We start from the raw sequence: 16,103 nt of genomic DNA, 5'->3' as shown, positions 1-16,103 counted from the left end.
GTGGGCGGAGATGCGGACCCAGCTGGGCAGAGGCCTTGGTGGCGGACTCCAACCTCTCCACCAGAGCGTGGATATCCGGCCCGAAAGCGAGGACGTGGAGAGAGGCAGGTTAAGGAGGCTACCCTTGTCCGCTTCCTTGATAGTGGACAAGCATAACCACAAATGGCGGCAGGCTACCTGAGCGGCGCACATAGATCGGCCACCGTCAATCGCCAGGGCCTAGGCCATACGGAGGAAGGTGGCAGAGGTGTCCTGGGCTTCCTCGATGTCCTGTGGGGTGAGCTGCTCACGCCCGTGCATCATCTTGTCCAGAGATGCGGCGAGGAGAGTCATGTTAGCGAGCACGACCACTGAGCCGCGTTACCATATCAATGGTTTAGCATAGTCATCGTCAGTTTATCCCGCTCAGAGGGAAAGGATGACTTTCCACCAGCCTAGGGGGAGGAAGACGGCAACAGGGACATCCTGATACCGTCTTCAATGACCAGGACGCCAGAGAACTCGCCCCAGTTCTCCATCGCGGCGTATGGGCCAAATGCTGCTGCTGGACGCTTAGCGTTGAGTGGACTTTCCCATTCACGCCTGGCTTTATCCATCTGCGGGGCCACCATGGGTCGGGATCTAGGACGAGACTCCACTAGGCCCTGTAAGTAGTCAGCCACTGGAGCTGCAGGCTGTGGAGGGAGCTGGACCTCCATTCTAGCAGCGGCGGCGGCGGCGGCGAGGGGATGAGGGACATGTTCACGGAGATAACGGCCATGTGGAAGAACATCTTCGAGGATGGAAGAGGCATCTTCGTCCTCAAAGATGGTGCGGTCATCCTCCTCTTGGAAACTACCCCATGCCCGTCCTGAGGGAACATGACGGCCGGGCAGGGGCCGCAGATCCGCTCGAAACGGGACTGCGTCGACATCTTCAAGTGGAAAGTATCAACGGCAGTGAGTCCAATATAGATATACTTGAGGTAACTTCTTGAGGGTTTTAGAGCTGAGAGAAAAGAGAACCTAGTTTGCGGAGAATGCCCTTCATATAGGGGTGCAGGGTGTGTGGTTCCCCTTAGGTGATTGGAGCGGACAGATCAACTGATCTTCTCAGGGCCGGAAGCGGAGCTCCCGAGATTATGCATCAGCGAAGCACCTAAAGGGCTGAAGCATAGCCTACATGACACAGAATTCAAATCCGTAGCTTTACCTCCTTGGGCGTTGTCTCGGAAATTTACGGTAATTTACTGTGTCCAATTTAAAGTAAACTAATTCCTGACGACATGACTTTAGAATTCAGTAAAGGTGTTGAAAATGACGACGTTTGGAAAGTTGATGCGCTTATGGATTTTCTGAGAGAAGAAGTGGACAGCCGAGAGCGCACAATGAACATGACAAGAAAAAAACCAGAGCGCACGAACGAAGAAAGAGAAAACGACTCAAAAAGTCACTGGGAGATGCGCAAAAAAACAAATCAAAAGATGAGTTCATCTGCACTTTATGCTTCGCACAATTATGAACGAAATATTGAACGAAATATGTGCCTTTTCTGCGACAAAACTGATCACGTGTCCAAAGAATGTCATCAAATGAGTGTGCCTGAAAAACGAGAAAAATTAAAGAGACAATGTGTACGAATGACGAAAATCTGAATTCCAATGATCCCACTGACACCATCATCTCAATCTCCCCAAGTGAATCAACACGAAAAACGGTATTGCTCCAAACCGCCACCGTCTGGATTGAAACTCCTGTCAAAGGACAATGAACTCGCTGCCTTTTCGACGGAGGGAGTCAACGCAGTTTCGTGCGTAAAGACATTTCTCGTGCGTTAAACCTGACCAAAATCGGACTGAAGTTGCACACTTTTGGCTCTGATGGTCCCAAGCAAGTGAAATGTAATGTTGTAAAAATCAAACTGAGCAACATACGAAATGGCCACAGTGTTGAAATTGGTGTGCTTGAAACCCCCGTGTTTGCACTTCTGTTATGCGAGTTGCAGGTGACGAGTTGCGCATGGAGCTTGAGACAAAGGGCATGCGCGTGGCAGATACTGCGGTGGGTGGAGACAGAAGAACTGGGAGGATTAATTGGTGGTGACAATTATTGGGACATTGTTACTGGAACATTTGCAAGATTGTCAAAATCTCATCCAAGGCACAGTTACTGTGAATGTAGTGTCCTCTGGACCCACTGAAGTTGAAGTTGAAACCTTGCATGTACTCTTGGGGCACGAAGAGGAAATTAGTTGTACCCTGCGCTCTTTTGGGGAGCTGGAGTCGATTGGCATTGCAGCGTCCTGAGTATAGCAGATGCCACAAATGGTTCGTTCGGAAAAAAATATTAGGACTGTGCTGGAATGAGTCAGAGCAAATGGAATATTAACTCAAACGAATTAAAAGAAAATTGGAACGAAACAAATGAATTATCTTCAAATTATGTTGAAAAAAAGCGTCTTGACCTAGTGATAAAAAGGTTCAAACCAAATGTGTGTTTTCACAAAGAAACAACGCACATCTCAGGAAACTAAAATTCTGAAGTAAAAAGCATGGGATTAAATTGGCAAACGAAAAATGACGCTTTCACGTTTGACCTGAGTGATTTGACGAAGCTTTTCCAAGAAACCAAAAACGCTGAAGGAGGCGTGCGCAAATCTTTGGACAGATCGGCTTTTTATGGCCTTTCAAGATTGGATTTAAATGCTGCTTTTCTCAAATGATGAAGGGATGGAAATTCAGACGACGACTTGTGACTTGTTGGAGAAAGTTCTCACGCAAAACATCTAAGGACTTTCAAATCGTAGGTCGTTTAAACGAACGAAGTTTACTATTTGGAGAAGATGCCCTACCTGTGATGAGCTGACCGGAGTCAGTCAGGCAGCATATTTTATTCATTGTTTGTATGTCTGTCTGTCTAAAAAGATGTGTCCGCTAAAAGAATGTAAAAATAAAAGTATTTGGGTTATACTGCAAAAGCTTCTCAGAGCAGAGCGCTCTGGCTGCTGCTGTGGTGGAGCGCTGGTACATGGCTCCTGGAGTCCAGTCACAGAGCACAGCCTCACTGCTACACTCTTCCTCCTATGGAGGACCGTGGCTGCCAAAACAATAATTGTATCTATAAATAAATAAATAAATACATAAATAAATATAAATAAAGATCAAATGTGCAAAGAAATGCATGCATTTATTATAATAAGTGCATTTATTTATTTCTGTATTTATTTATTTATGTATTTATTTATTTCTGTATTTATTTCTGTATTTGTCTTAATGTATGCAAATCATGGGGCGGGTCTTGAGGCCGCTGCTGTAAGCTCATTGGTTAATATTTCTTCACGCACACAGACTGATTTCAGAAGGCTTTTCCAGCATAACTGCCAAACATGAGCTCTGCTTCAGTCTATTGACAGTGGCACAGATAGTAGAGCAGGTCATCTTGTGACCAGCAGTACGAATCCTGCAGGGGCACACTGTTGTTGTGTCCTTGGGCAAGACACTTCACCTGCCTTGCCCCCAGTGTCTGCGTACATTGGTGTATGTATGAATGAGTGTGTGACTGGGTGAGCAGATCCTTGCCTTTTGAGTGTACAAAGGCATCAGTGGTGCAGTGGGTCGAGCGGGTAGTCTCATGATCAGAAGGTCCAGGGTTTGAATCCCGCCTCTAGCACAGACATTGCCAAACTCTGCTTTAGTCTAGCGTTTTTCCACCTTCAATAGGCACTCAAAAACTCCATTGTATTTATCATTTAGATATTCCACTTCATTGGGCATTTTTGTGTAGATAAAGTATTTTCCGCTTTATATTTGGCTTGTATCCTGGTTGTACCTATAGATTCTGCATTCACACAACCCCATTGCAAATATTACCAGGACTACTTTTTTTTTATTTTTTTAAATGAGGTATAACACTATGGGCCCGATCTTGTGCATCAAAACGGAGACGATAGCGTGACATTTTGCGCTCAGTAGGAGCGCACTTTGTGATCTTGCCACTCCAGACTTGGCGCATTTAAGTGGGTTGAGACACACACATTTTCCTCCAACCAGATCGACTCCGCGTCCAGGAGAGGGTTGTGTGGGGTGAACATGTGCTTTTGTTTTGCTTCGCGTTCACGCCAAGCGCGGGCCGATCCGCGCCACAGTGGACGCAGTAGCTCTTTTTCTCTGGAGACGTGAACATCGTTTAGCTCACGATGGGGTAAATACAGTTTTTAGTTTGGCCTGTGAGAGCCTAAGGCTTAAGAAAGAACGCAAGACAGCGCAATGTAAATGAGGAAGTGAATGTCAGCCGTGTTTCCATCAGTGCAGTCACCTCCTCTTGTGACGCCCCCTCACAGGTGGCGGAGGCGAAAGGCACATATAGCTCCGCCACTCGGAAAATAATTTGCCAAGAGCCTGCGCCGCCCAGTGCGCCGCCACAAGATCTGGCCCTAAAAATGTTTTACCTTTTTCTGCAAACTGCATTTGTGGTTTCTGTGTTCCACATTGTTTTTTCTGGATACTTTAGTATGTCTTTGCTGTGTCTTTGTGGAGGTTTGGTGGATCTGTTAATTTTGAGAGTCCAAAATGGTCTTGAAGAAAGCAGCTTTTTAAAGGTAAACAAAAGCTTATCAGCTAAACCCATTTGAGACCTACACATTTCTTCTTCTGAGACACTGAAGAGGCACCAAGAGCCCCCACACCTGCAGCACAGAGGAGGCGTCGCAGGACGAGCAACAATAAACAAAAAAGGGACAAACGAGGAGATGGTGAAAGACTGCTTTGGAGCGGAGGGAGCTGCAGGAGGAAGAGGAAGGAGGAGGTGGAGCTGACCAGTGCAGGACACCACGCTCTGAAACAGGGAGGCACTGTACCGTTTCAGAGGAGACAGAGGGCAGCCAGGTTTGTTCCGCATAGTACAGACCCTCCAAGGTCATGCGGGTCAGGTTGACACACTGTGGCAGCAGCTCAGGACTGACACCTGAACACTATTTCGTTGTACGCTTGTACAATGACAATAAAGCACTGACTTACTTACACTTGATAGTACATTTGAAGGTGATCTTTAAGATGCTATAAAACAAAAATAAAACCAGACGGAAATTATGGCAAACAATGCCATTGGACCCACAAGAGTTCTCACAGGTCAAACTAAAGACTTTATTATCCCCCATCATGAGCCAAACAATGTTTGTGTCAATGGCAGAGACGGGTTGCCTCGCTTCTGTCAGTCAGGGCAACTGTGGTAGACTGACGGATTGTTCAAAATGCTGCTGAAACTCTAGTTCACTAACTGCATAGAGATCTAACAGTCGACCCCATTAAAGGTTAAGGAGTTAGTTGCTAGTGTTAGAGCTTAGAGGCTACAATTTGATGGTTTCAGACGTAGCCTTGGTCTTCCTGCTGCAGCCACACCTCCTGCAGACAATAGGTGTGTTTAAGATGAGCGAGGCGCTGCAGGCGGCTGCAGGCAAGCGGTGCATGCCGGTCAGAATCGCTCTGACGCCACCTGTGTGACGGTGCCTGTATTCTCGTGAGACCGAGGCGGCTGGAGCGCCTTGGGTAGGCGAGCGCAGTTGCTTTTCTCCGCCTCGCTCGGCTGGCTGAACTACAAAGGCCAAAGGGATTGTGGGAAATGAAGTGCCGTAAACACGTTTGCTGACAGAGGACTGACAGATGACTGGATATGAGTTGTGTTTAGATCGGAGACGTGTTGCCGCTCCGCAGCTCCTGCTCCTCACCAAGATCTACTTACATCTGCAGAAATGCTTCAGAGTCTTCATATTTGACAGAAAGTGCCGTGTGTTCAACATATGGCCTACATTTTAAATATGCATAAGTTTATTATTCTAATCCTAAACTGTAAGAGGAGAGTCTGTTATCTTTGCTGTAGTGATGGGGCGATTTGTCTGGTGAGTGGGAGAAGCAGAAATGTGTTCACAAACTTTTAAAATAGTTTTATTCCCAAACGTTCTAACAAACGCGAGACGCTGCGCGATCTGAGGCTCCTCTCTGTTCTCGGGGCTGAGATGTGTCTGCCTTGATTAGAGGCGCCTTTCTCCGCCCTCTGACGCCACCGCCTGGTCTCGTCTGGAATCGAGGCGATGCGCACTTCATCTTAAACACACCTAATAGGTGTGTTTAAGATGAGCGAGGCGCTGCAGGCAGCTGCAGGCGGCTGCAGGCCGGTCAGATTCGTGTCCAAGATGGCCCCGCCTCACTCTGACGCCACCTGTGCGACAGTGCCTGTATTCTCGTGAGACCGAGGCGGCTGGAGCGCCTTGGGTAGGCGAGCAAAGTTGCTTTTCTCCGCCTCGCTCGGCTGGCTGAACTACAAAGGCCAAAGGGATTGTGGGAAATGAAGTGCTGTAAACACGTACGCTGACAGAGGACTGACAGATGATTGGATACGAGTTGTGTTTAGATCGGAAACGTGTTGCCCTGACGCTCCACAGCTCCTGCCTCATCTTTTCTCATCACAGAGATCTACTTAAATCTGCAGAAATGCTTCATAGTCTTCAGAGTCTTCATGACATAAAGTGCCGTGTGTTCAACATATGGCCTACATTTAAATAAGCTTAAGTTTATTATTCTAATCCTAAACTGTAAGAGGAGAGTCTGTTATTTTTGCTGTAGTGATGGGGCGTCTGTCTGGTGAGTGGGAGAAGCAGAAATGTGTCACAAACTTTTAAAATAGTTTTATTCCCAAACGTTCTAACAAACGCGAGACGCTGCGTGATCTGAGGCTCCTCTCTGTTCTCGGGGCTGAGATGTGTCTGCCTTGATTAGAGGCACCTTTCTCCGCCCTCTGACGCCACCGCCTGGTCTCGTCTGGAATCGAGGCGAGGCGCACTTCATCTTAAACACACCTATTCTTTGCCCTTTATGGTTTCCCATCTTCACAGCTACATCTTCAAAGCGCCCACTAGAGGGAGGCAAGTATTCCCCTACTCAAATGTCCTTTTAAATTTACTAGAAAGTCCTTTTCTGGCTCCTACAGGGTCCATACAGATGAGTTTTTCACAGCAGATTGTTCAGTAGGAGGCTGGCTCCCGACCTTTTCGGTCTAAAACATGGTTTATTTTAGCGTCGCGGGTGGCAAGAGCCTCAACGCGCACCACTCCATGGCGTCCATTGCTCGCTCGATGTTTTGGTCCGGGGTCTGCTGGGGTCCTCGCGTGGTGTGAGGTGCTATCGCTATCAAAGCACCAGGCCAAGTAGGGCTAGGGGGGTGTGACGGTAAGATTTGCCTTGCCTTGTGGTTGGCCGTCTTTAAGTCCCCTAACCTGTTTAATTTACTTTTTTATTTAAGGTGGACCTAATGGCTGCTACTGCCTTCCTTTCTTTTTGTTTGGCTCCAAGTGGCTTGGAAGGAGTATGGAAGATGATCTCTGCGGTGATGTCATCGTTCTACACAGGGGACACAGAGAGGATTTATTTTCAGTTTTATGAAGTTCATCAAAAACAAATCTCTCTCTCACTGCCTCACTCATTAAAGAAGTGAAATCAGAGGTGGAGATGAGCCCAATACCCCAATCCCATATAAGTCCGGCATTTTGACTGTGTCAGATCGGACCAGAAATTAGGAGCCTGATTGACCCACGCATGCGTAGTCGAGATGGGCATTCGACTTATTAATAAGTAAAACACGCAACATAATACGACACCTGCAGTGGCGCTTATGGCCTCTAGGGGCACAATTTACTTGGCACTGCTTTAAAGTTACCACCTAAAAATAATCTGATGAAGTCCTGAGATTTAAAAAGCCAATCACTCAAAGCAACCATATTGTCTATAATTCTTTTAACAATGCTTATATAAGCACGAATTATATAAAGAAGATGTGCAAAGATCTAAAACAGACCTATAACCCACTGGATCTGATCACATGGACAAAGAAAAAACTCCCACTGGCGCATTTAGAACAAAATAACCAACACGTGAGCACTTTCAAAAGTGTCTTTGAAGTTGTGGCGATCCAGGCCTCACTTTAGGAGAGCCTAATCAGTCACATGCTCCTAAGGCTATAATATTCTTTGGGCGGGACTCAGTGAGGCTGTCTTCTGATTGGTGCGTCACTCAAAGGCCCGCGCTCCCGCACATAAAATACCCTGCGCCTCGGTCTCAGCTCATTCTTCCTGTGAGTCTTTTCAACAGTAAGACATTTCAAAATGAGCGGCAGAGGTAAAACCGGCGGAAAGGCCCGCGCTAAGGCCAAGTCCCGCTCCTCCAGGGCCGGGCTGCAGTTCCCCGTGGGCCGTGTGCACAGGCTGCTCCGCAAAGGAAACTACGCCCAGCGTGTGGGCGCCGGAGCCCCCGTGTACCTGGCGGCCGTGCTGGAGTATCTGACCGCTGAGATCCTGGAGCTGGCGGGAAACGCAGCTCGTGACAACAAAAAGACCCGTATCATCCCCCGCCACCTGCAGCTGGCCGTGCGCAACGACGAGGAGCTCAACAAACTGCTGGGAGGAGTGACCATCGCTCAGGGAGGAGTGCTGCCCAACATCCAGGCCGTGCTGCTGCCCAAGAAGACCGAGAAGGCCAAGTAAAGTGTCCGAGACACTGACCACAACAACGGCTCTTTTAAGAGCCACCCACAGCCTCAGAAAGAGCCGCTTCAGTCAGAGGATCATAGTTTATCCAGACTGTGCGCAATGCGCCTTTACGCATCGACCTTGGTACAGCGCGTTTCCAGACACACATGTATTATTCATTCACAATAAACCTGGTGATGAGCTGCATAAGTAGCCACAGCTGCCCTGGGGTGGCAATACAGATAATCCATACTGGATACAACACTGATAATTCACGGATATGATAGTGCTATGTGCCAGTGGTCAGACATGAAGCTTGAAGTATTAAGATTATATATAACAAGAATCGTTACAAGTATAATAAAGGTTCAGTTAGAGTGGCCTGAGGAGTGGCTAACTACTGCATGTACTTTGAAAAGCGTTTTGAGTAACTATTGTGAAGTTGCTCTCATTTAAGAGTGTTTAGTTACTTTCCTAGAATCAAAGGATTACATCCCAGTGCTCAATCATTACATTTTAGCTTAATAGTGCACATTATGAAGAAAGAACTATTTCTCCCTAAAATAAAATAAAGATTTCATACAAACATTATGCACATGTGTCACATGATCTGCTCCTGAGCATCTGCCAAGACGTTTTCAGTTCCTAATTAGTGTTAAATAAGTTTATAACAGGCGTTACAACAAACATTTGTGTAATAATATGTCGTATTTATACATGAATATAACACAAATCAACATAAACTCTTTGTAAGTATTAAGTTCTGTAACTAAATACAATCCCAACAGAGGCTCAGCCCCTCCCCCTTCTCCAAAGTGACCAATAGAAAGTGAGTGTGTGCTCAGAGGGAGGAGCTCACAGAGGTTTAAAAGCAGCTCCTCTCCGCTCCTCTGCAGTTCTCTTCTCTGTCACAGTCAGGAGTAAACAAACATGGCCAGAACCAAACAAACCGCCCGTAAATCCACCGGAGGCAAAGCCCCCAGGAAGCAGCTGGCCACTAAGGCCGCCCGTAAGAGCGCCCCGGCCACGGGAGGAGTGAAGAAGCCTCACCGCTACAGGCCCGGCACCGTGGCTCTGAGGGAGATCCGCCGCTACCAGAAATCCACCGAGCTGCTGATCCGCAAGCTGCCCTTCCAGCGCCTGGTCCGAGAGATCGCCCAGGACTTCAAGACCGACCTGCGCTTCCAGAGCTCCGCCGTCATGGCTCTGCAGGAGGCCAGCGAGGCTTACCTGGTGGGTCTGTTCGAGGACACCAACCTGTGCGCCATCCACGCCAAGAGGGTCACCATCATGCCCAAAGACATCCAGCTGGCCCGGCGCATCCGCGGAGAGAGAGCTTAGACACAACCGGCTCCTCTGAGGAAAAAACGGCTCTTTTCAGAGCCACCACTTCCCTAAAGAGCCGCTTCAGTCGAATATGAAATAACCTGTAGGCCTCACATCACACTGAGCTGTGCACGTTAGAATAATAACATTAAAGCCACTTTCATATATTAAAATGTATTAAAGTGACCACAGCCTAAAAAGTAGCTAAACACGAGTAGAGAGTAATTGCTTGAATATATACAGAAATATATTTTCCCCCTGAAGTACATTGAAGCTTTAATCACTCTTGAACAAATCAGTTTTTCCTTCGGTTTTGTGTGCTTAGAACAGATGCTTCACGATAGTATTAATTATGTAATAAAAAGAACCATATAACTACTCTAAGATGTAAAATTACCTCAAAAAGGTATGTGCAACAGTACTCCCCGCCTCTGTACTATTGTTTTTTTACCCTTTCTACCCCATTTTTTTAATTCAAGATACCTGTTACGCTTTACTCCAATATAAAAGGCATGTTTACTTATTTCATAGAAAGGTAACAGTGATGTGTCGGTCGCGACGAGTCTTTACAGTGAACGATATGAACGTTATTTTGTTTTAATTCCTCTTCGGGAGAGGGGCGTCACTCAGTTGTGCATGCTTATTTTGCGAAACAAAAGTCACTGCTGGAGTGGGGAAGATTTAGAGATTAGAGTGAACCTGGCCCCCCTCAAATTTAAATGAAAAATATGTCACTCGTTTGTGCTGTAAAAATCTTCGTTTGTGCTGTTATGGTTTTTGAGATATTAATGATTGTTTTATTGGTCAGATCTGAGGTCACCCTGCTCGTTAGAAAGTTCTAAAACGGGTAAAAAATGTGTCACCGCTTCCTCTACATCTCTGCTGTTTTGTGCTGTAAAGATTTCCGTTTGTGCTGGTTCGGTTTTTATATTACAAACTTTAGAGCCTTGAGGCGTTCACCCTCGTCCTCCTCTGAGGCGCGCGCACGTGTCAGAGGCGCACGGCAACACACACTGCATGCAAAAAACAATCAATATCTCAAAAACCGTAACAGCACAAACAAAGATTTTTACAGCACAAAACAGCACACACGATTGACATATTTGTCATTGAAATTTGAGTATGATGGGGGGGGGGGGGGGGGGGGGGGGGGGGGGGGGCAGGTTCACTCTAATCACCAACCCAACTGCCTCCTCCTCAGTCCGCCCCGGTCATCACCGCCGTCCCACGAGCGAGAGTCCTCATGAAATAACAACGGTTAGAGGAGTTCGTGTTGAAGCTAGACCTCTTTCACTTAAGTGTTTTCCCCTCTCTTGAGCGAGGGAGAGAAGTGCAGATTAAAAGTTATATTAATGAGAGGAATAGAAGCTTAATCGGGTCCTGTGAAACACATGTTATATTGTGTAAAAGTGAATTTTTCGTTCAAATAAAGTCCATTTCGGAGGGATTTACTTAAAAAATAAAAAAATAATGCTCCTTTCAAAGATCCATGAATCCCATCGCAAGTAGTAAACATCGCAACTAGCTACAGCAAGAAATGTGTAAATCAGAATTTCAAATTATTTCACTGCGGACTCTTTGCTTAATACAGTCTAACCTGGATCAGCATTCTGACGATTTGTGTCAGAAACGCACGTTAAAGGTGAATACAAAAAAGAAGCACAGCTCGTTTATTGAAGTGTGTGGCTCTTAAAAGAGCCGTTGTGTTGTTCAGAGGACGGACAGTTTACTTGGAGCTGGTGTACTTGGTCACGGCCTTGGTGCCCTCGGACACGGCGTGCTTGGCCAGCTCTCCGGGCAGCAGGAGGCGCACGGCGGTCTGGATCTCCCTGGAGGTGATGGTGGAGCGCTTGTTGTAGTGCGCCAGGCGGGAGGCCTCTCCTCCGATGCGCTCAAAGATGTCGTTGACAAAGGAGTTCATGATGCTCATAGCCTTGGAGGAGATGCCGGTGTCGGGGTGGACCTGCTTCAGCACCTTGTACACGTAGATGGCGTAGCTCTCCTTCCTGGACTTTCTCCTCTTCTTGCCGCCTTTCCCTGCGGTCTTGGTCACGGCTTTCTTGGAGCCCTTCTTGGGCGCGGACTTGGCTGGTTCAGGCATGTTTCTCTGCTCAGGATCAGCGGAGTGACTGAGGGACAGAGGCGCAGCCGCAGGTTTTATTCTGGACTCTGTAGACTCCGCTGTGTCGGGTCTGAGCTGGGATTGGAGGAGCCGCAGAGGGAGAGGGGGGAGAGTTGGTGGCGGAATGCGCCTTAGTTTGGCCAGTAGCCCGCCATTAACCCGAAAGAAGAGGGGGGGGAGGATCTATTTTAGCAAAGAACTGAGTTCTGGAGGGAAAATACAAAAGCGTTGGGTCTGTTCAAATAGACAGTACAAGCATGAAGGTGCCCCAATCAGTAAGTCCTACATTGTTTTTAATGTAAACATGAAACAAAGTCTGGTTCAGGAGGAAAAGAACAAAGTGAAGCTTAATAAACGAGTCATGAATCTGTTCATGGCTTCATTTGTTTCTCTGCAGGACCATGATGTCGTTTATATCTGACTGTTATGACAGTTTCAGCACAAATGCTCTTCCTGTGTTTTGTATAGTAATATTTTAATAATCAGGGAAATCCATGGATCCATGAAGCTCCTTTAGAGCTGAGATATTCATTCTAAAATGTTCCTATCGTGGCCTTTAGCATAACAGCAGTTTCACACACTATCAGGAATAGAGTTCATGTCAGGATTAATTATTAACACCACACTGAGTTTGCAAACCTTATTTCATCAGGACAGTTTGAAATACAGTGTAGATAATGTTTTGTAATAAATAAAATATTATATGCATATATATTCATGGTTATTAACGGGTACTAAATGAAAAGCGCCTCTCTTAGGAAGTGGGGGCCCTAAAAAGGGCCGTTGTTTCTCAGATGAAGAGTTAACCTCCAAAGCCGTACAGAGTGCGGCCCTGTCTCTTCAGGGCGTACACCACGTCCATGGCGGTCACGGTCTTCCTCTTGGCGTGCTCGGTGTACGTCACGGCGTCACGGATCACGTTCTCCAGGAAAACCTTGAGCACCCCGCGGGTCTCCTCGTAGATCAGACCGGAGATACGCTTGACTCCGCCGCGGCGAGCCAGACGGCGGATAGCGGGCTTGGTGATGCCCTGGATGTTGTCACGGAGCACTTTACGGTGACGCTTAGCGCCTCCTTTACCCAGACCTTTCCCGCCTTTTCCTCTTCCGGACATTTTCACTGTTCTGTGGTTTCAGGACGATATGACCTGAGACTCCACACACTCAGACTATATTCACTGACTGAGAACCTGAAGGAAGACATGTGCGCACCAGCGCCACCGACTGGACACATGAAGCAACAAAAAAAGCACTTTTTTTCCTAAAATGCTTCATATACACTCAGGAATGACTTTAAAACATTTACAAACATCATTCAAGTCATTTGTATGTGTAATTAGCTGAGGATGTTTGATCAACATAAAAAAAGACTGATTTACATTGTTCATGCTCACCATAATCACTAAGTCAAAGATGTGAATACAGATGTTCACACTGTTTGTGAAAATCAAATGACTTAAAACCAGCTGTTTTTTTACACAGAAATGTGAAAACCGACACAACTTTAACACAACCAAAAATGAGAAATGACACAGAAATAGTGTTAAAAATCACACATGGTTTTAAAGAGTGTGTTTTTTGAGAAAACCAGAAGCATCAGTTCAGGAGGGTCATACATTTCAATAGATCTGAACCAATTAGGTTCTGTTTTCAAGCTCAAAGCCATTTCCCAAAGTGTTTCTTCAGACAGAAAAGAGACAGAGATCCAACTCTGAACACACTGATGGAACTCTTTTTGAACTTACTTTTAGACAAATTTATTCTTATGTAAGCTTTGATATCATATAATATACTCAAACATGGACAAAGCACAGACCTGTTATTTTATATAATTATTTAAATGGCTCTTTAAAAGTGTCTTAGTCCCCAATATTTATTTTCAGTCTGGCCTTATTTAGTCAACAAATATATCTGCAGGATTTAGCCATAGTTTTAGCCCTCACATTTATTTAGTTTAATCCTATTTTTAGTCAACAGAAACACTTCTACACTGGGACGCTCGGACACTGGTGTAATCCCGTGCGTAAAAGCGCATACTGTGCGTAATAGTTATTTTACGCATCATCTGGAAAAACAGGATAAAACTCAACTTTCAACAATATTTTATCAGAATAAATAGATCATTTCTCCATCACCACTTCTAAGTGTTATTAGTTATTTGATTGTTATAATATTAAGCATTTTTTAATATCAGGGAAATATATATTTAATGATATCGTCTGCTTCAATGTTTCTTCTCCACATGGACAAAACGCAGACCTGTTCCTGAGTGATTTAAATGGCTCTTTTATAGTGTCTCTGTCCCTAATATTTATTTTCATTCTAGCCTCATTCAGCAAATATATTATACTATATTATCTGCAGATTTTAGTCATGCTTGTCCCTCATTGACACTAGTGTAATCCCGTGCGTAAAAGCGCATACTGTGCCTAATAGTCATTTTACGCATTATCTTGCCTGACTTTGCCTGAAGCTGCGTCTTTAGCGGAGTGTGTGGCCCTGAAAAGAGCCTTTGTTGGTCCGGGGGGGACAAAGTGGAGGAGTTACTTCTTCTTGGCCACGGCCTTCTTGGCTTTGGGCTTGGCGGTTTTCTTTGGGGCCGCTTTCTTCGCCGCGGGGGCCTTCTTCGCCGGCTTCTTGGGGCTCTTGGCCGCTTTCTTCGGGCTCTTGGTCACTTTCTTGGCCGCGGGCTTGGCTGCCTTCTTCGGGGACTTCTTGGCCTTCTTGGGAGTGGCCGCTTTCTTGACTTTCTTAGCGGCAACGGGTTTCTTGACTTTCTTAGCGGCCGCGGGCTTCTTGGCTTTAGGGGCCGCTTTCTTGGCCGCGGGCTTCTTGGCCTTCTTCGGCTCGGCCGCGGGCTTGTTCATCTTGTAGGAGCCCTTCTTCTGCACCAGGGTGCCCTTCTCCAGCAGCTTCTTAACGGCGAGCCTGACCCGGGCCTTGTTCTTCTCCCCATCGTATCCGGCGGCGGTCAGGGCCTTCTTGAGCGCGGGCAGGGACACGCCGCCGCGCTCCTTGCAGGCGGACACGGCTTGGACGACGAGCGCGCTGACGCTGGGGCCGCTCTTCTTGGCTTTGGGGGCGGACTTCTTCTTGGCGGCTTTGGCCGGAGCCGCGGCGGGAGCGGGAGCTTCTTCTGCCATAGTTTTCAAAACGTCACTCACAACAACAGTCTGAGAGAGAGTGGAGTTTCCCCGAGCACGAGGCGCACTTAAACACAGCGTGAGAACCGTAGAGACTCAGCCCGTTTGGATCAGAGGCTCTTGTGTTTGTGCGCGTCAGGAAAAGGCTCGAAAAGTGAAAGAAACGCTCTGGTCAGGACAGATCAGAGCAGGAGACGGTGTGGAGGAAGTTTCCCCTCGGATTGAAATCAAATACAACATCAATGTGAACGAGTCTGTGCGTCTGGAACGATCCAAACCTTTGACTGTGCGCATTCTGGAACAGACAAGTCCCACTCATTTCCTCCTCACATCATCCCAGAGCCGCTCAGGCCTCAGGAAAGACACGTTTCCTGTTCCAAACTCGCCTCTGCAGAGGCACAAAGTCAAAGTGTCTGTGTCAGGAGTGAGCTCTGCGTTTGGAAGCCACTTCAGCAGCAGCAGCAAACACACATGAGGTCACGGCCTGGAGCTCCTGACCAACTGAGCGGACAAAGGCTTTCATCTTTTGACCTAGTTTTACTTGATATTATTTTGTACTTGCACAAAACATCCAGCACTAGAGTCGAAATCGTAATGGAAACAGAGGCGCAGGAACAGGCAGAAAGTCCACATGATCCACGAACATGAGCTATTTGTATCGGGAAACAAGTTCATTCACACAATTACAAAACATTTCACCCTCATATCAAAGTTGAAGGAAATGTGTCTTTTCTGTTTTTGAGGCAGTAAAATGTTTTTGTCTCCCTTTTTTATATTCGGAGCAAAGAAACTTCCAGATTCCAGATTACTTTACAGACTTTTTCAAACCAAATCAACAAAACACACTTCATATTAAGTGTAAATGTATTTATTCCACTCAACATGGAGAACACTAGATTTACAAAGTAGCACAAACTGTACAGGCCTAAACTGGCTCTAAAGTCCTGTGGTTAATGTTATTGAACCATATACTGTTCCCTTGATCAGAGCTTAATGATGTTATGCATGGATATTACTGTC

At 46.5% G+C, this 16,103-nt stretch overlaps 5 protein-coding genes across 5 annotated transcripts; 2 read left to right on the top strand and 3 right to left on the bottom strand.

Moving 5' to 3' along the window:
- The first annotated feature begins 8,118 nt into the window (after positions 1 to 8,118).
- Positions 8,119 to 8,526, top strand: LOC306979184 (histone H2A). The gene has a single exon (XM_079578039.1). It carries the CDS (start codon positions 8,131 to 8,133, stop codon positions 8,506 to 8,508), a length of 378 nt encoding a protein of 125 aa, XP_079434165.1. The 5' UTR covers positions 8,119 to 8,130; the 3' UTR covers positions 8,509 to 8,526.
- Positions 8,527 to 9,400: 874 nt separating this feature from the next.
- LOC306979170 (histone H3.2) lies at positions 9,401 to 9,849 on the top strand. The gene has a single exon (XM_079578025.1). It carries the CDS (start codon positions 9,424 to 9,426, stop codon positions 9,832 to 9,834), a length of 411 nt encoding a protein of 136 aa, XP_079434151.1. The 5' UTR covers positions 9,401 to 9,423; the 3' UTR covers positions 9,835 to 9,849.
- Positions 9,850 to 11,488: 1,639 nt separating this feature from the next.
- LOC306979194 (histone H2B) lies at positions 11,489 to 11,928 on the bottom strand. Its single transcript, XM_079578049.1, has one exon. It carries the CDS (start codon positions 11,918 to 11,920, stop codon positions 11,546 to 11,548), a length of 375 nt encoding a protein of 124 aa, XP_079434175.1. The 5' UTR covers positions 11,921 to 11,928; the 3' UTR covers positions 11,489 to 11,545.
- A 751-nt stretch (positions 11,929 to 12,679) lies between these two features.
- Positions 12,680 to 13,177, bottom strand: LOC306979203 (histone H4). The gene has a single exon (XM_079578058.1). It carries the CDS (start codon positions 13,053 to 13,055, stop codon positions 12,744 to 12,746), a length of 312 nt encoding a protein of 103 aa, XP_079434184.1. The 5' UTR covers positions 13,056 to 13,177; the 3' UTR covers positions 12,680 to 12,743.
- A 1,292-nt stretch (positions 13,178 to 14,469) lies between these two features.
- Positions 14,470 to 15,083, bottom strand: LOC306979164 (histone H1-like; the record flags this gene model as incomplete). Its single annotated transcript, XM_079578019.1, has 1 exon — positions 14,470 to 15,083. The coding sequence occupies one exon, from the start codon at positions 15,081 to 15,083 to the stop codon at positions 14,484 to 14,486; it is 600 nt and encodes a 199-aa protein (XP_079434145.1). The 3' UTR covers positions 14,470 to 14,483.
- Positions 15,084 to 16,103: the final 1,020 nt, after the last annotated feature.

This window comes from Gobius niger (genome assembly GCF_951799975.1).
Source record: "Gobius niger genome assembly, chromosome: 19".
Classification (NCBI taxonomy): domain Eukaryota; kingdom Metazoa; phylum Chordata; class Actinopteri; order Gobiiformes; family Gobiidae; genus Gobius; species Gobius niger.
The sequence above is the reverse complement of the archived record's forward strand: the minus strand, read 5'-3'. Positions and strand labels throughout refer to the sequence as shown.